The sequence below is a fragment of the Physeter macrocephalus genome, unplaced genomic scaffold (genome assembly GCF_002837175.3).
Source record: "Physeter macrocephalus isolate SW-GA unplaced genomic scaffold, ASM283717v5 random_12633, whole genome shotgun sequence".
Lineage (NCBI taxonomy): Eukaryota > Metazoa > Chordata > Mammalia > Artiodactyla > Physeteridae > Physeter > Physeter macrocephalus.
The window spans coordinates 1-1472 of record NW_021157918.1 but is presented as its reverse complement, the minus strand read 5'-3'; the positions used below and the strand labels follow the sequence as shown (position 1 = coordinate 1472).

Below are 1472 nucleotides of genomic sequence, written 5' to 3'. Positions count from 1 at the left end.
AGTAGTGTGTATGTGTCAATCCCAATCTCCCAATTTATCCCTCCCCCCCTTACAACCTGGTAAACATAAGTTTGTTTTCTTGAAAAAAATTTGAAAGAAAATTCTGGAAAGAAGGAGTTCTTTTACCTTCAATGCTGAAAATTTGTTCTCCTAATGTCCCAGCCTTTTCTAGTAGAGCTGCTTCATCAGAAACATTGAAAAAGTATCTTTCTGTTGGAATACTGGCAATTGCTTTAATTTCTTTTATTAAATTTTTAGTATCAAGGGCATTTCTGTTTAAGTACCCAAGAACCTTGAAAATAGAGGAAGAGGGGAGAAGGCCATTAGTGTTGTACTTCAATTTTTCCTATTAGTATTTTCTAGGCTATTTCTGAACACAATAGGCCCTCTGGAGAAGTAAATCAAGTAACACTTCCATATCCTCTTCGTTGACAGGACTGTAAATCAGCAAGAAGCAGAGGTAGAGTAAAAATATTCGTTTATATTAAGCTATGAACAGCCAATAAGAAAGTGCAGTCTTCAGAAGTGATGTTATAAAGGAATATTTACCCATCAACTGAAAGACAAGTAAAAAGAAAAGCCACTTACTGCTATGCCAAACCTCAGTATATTGTCATTGTTACATTGATCAATTACGGCTTTCAACATTGAACCATCATGGGATTCACCATCAGTTACAACCACCATGACTTTGGTAGCACCTGGTCGTCCACCAGCAGCTGCTGAATAAGCAGAATCTCTGTGGCAGATAAAATAAAAACTCACTATCAAAAAATACACTAAACACGTGGACCTCTGGTTTAGAAATATAAATATGAAACTGACTTCTTTGAGCATAACCTATTGTGATTTAGAATTTCTCTATCAGTACTGGTGACTTCTGAACTACATTCTATTTGTAGCTTGTAGAGAAACATATAAAAATATAAATCTTGCTTGGCATTAAAAATAACTTGCATGGTTTCCATGGTGTGTGGGTGTGTGTGTATTTACATCAGGAATCCTTAGAATTATCTTCTGCTAATAAGATTAAACTCATTAAAACTAATCAACAGGGTAAAGATATTCATTCCTGTCATAAATATTACTCATTGGATCTGCATTTATTTTTTTAACAGTAAATTGCTTTTTAAAAAGTAATAAATATACGTGGTAAAAGAAATCCAAAGCATTTGGAAAGGTGTAAAACAAAAATTTCACACCAAGCCACTATTCCAAAGGTAATCATATTAGTTTATGTTTCCTTCTAGAAAATGTTTAATCTAGAGAAATACATGCAAAAATTACTCCTTAAACTTCTATAAAAATGGGAACATATTCTTTGCAGTTGTTTTTCATTTTGATGGAGACCTTTCCATATCAGCACATATAGAACTCTCCTTTTTGTGTTTGATTTTGATTTTCTGATTTTATTTCTATACAATTTTAAAGGTTAATTTCCATTTACAGTTATTACAAAATATTGGCTCTAT

General features: G+C 32.7%; 1 protein-coding gene across 1 annotated transcript; it reads right to left on the bottom strand.

Annotated features, from left to right (window-relative positions):
* Positions 1 to 126: 126 nt before the first annotated feature.
* Positions 127 to 739, bottom strand: LOC112063339 (integrin alpha-2-like; the record flags this gene model as incomplete). Its single annotated transcript, XM_024118201.1, has 2 exons — positions 127 to 292; positions 589 to 739. Coding segments are annotated over 2 exons (317 nt in total), but the record flags the coding sequence as incomplete, so codon positions are not given.
* Positions 740 to 1472: the final 733 nt, after the last annotated feature.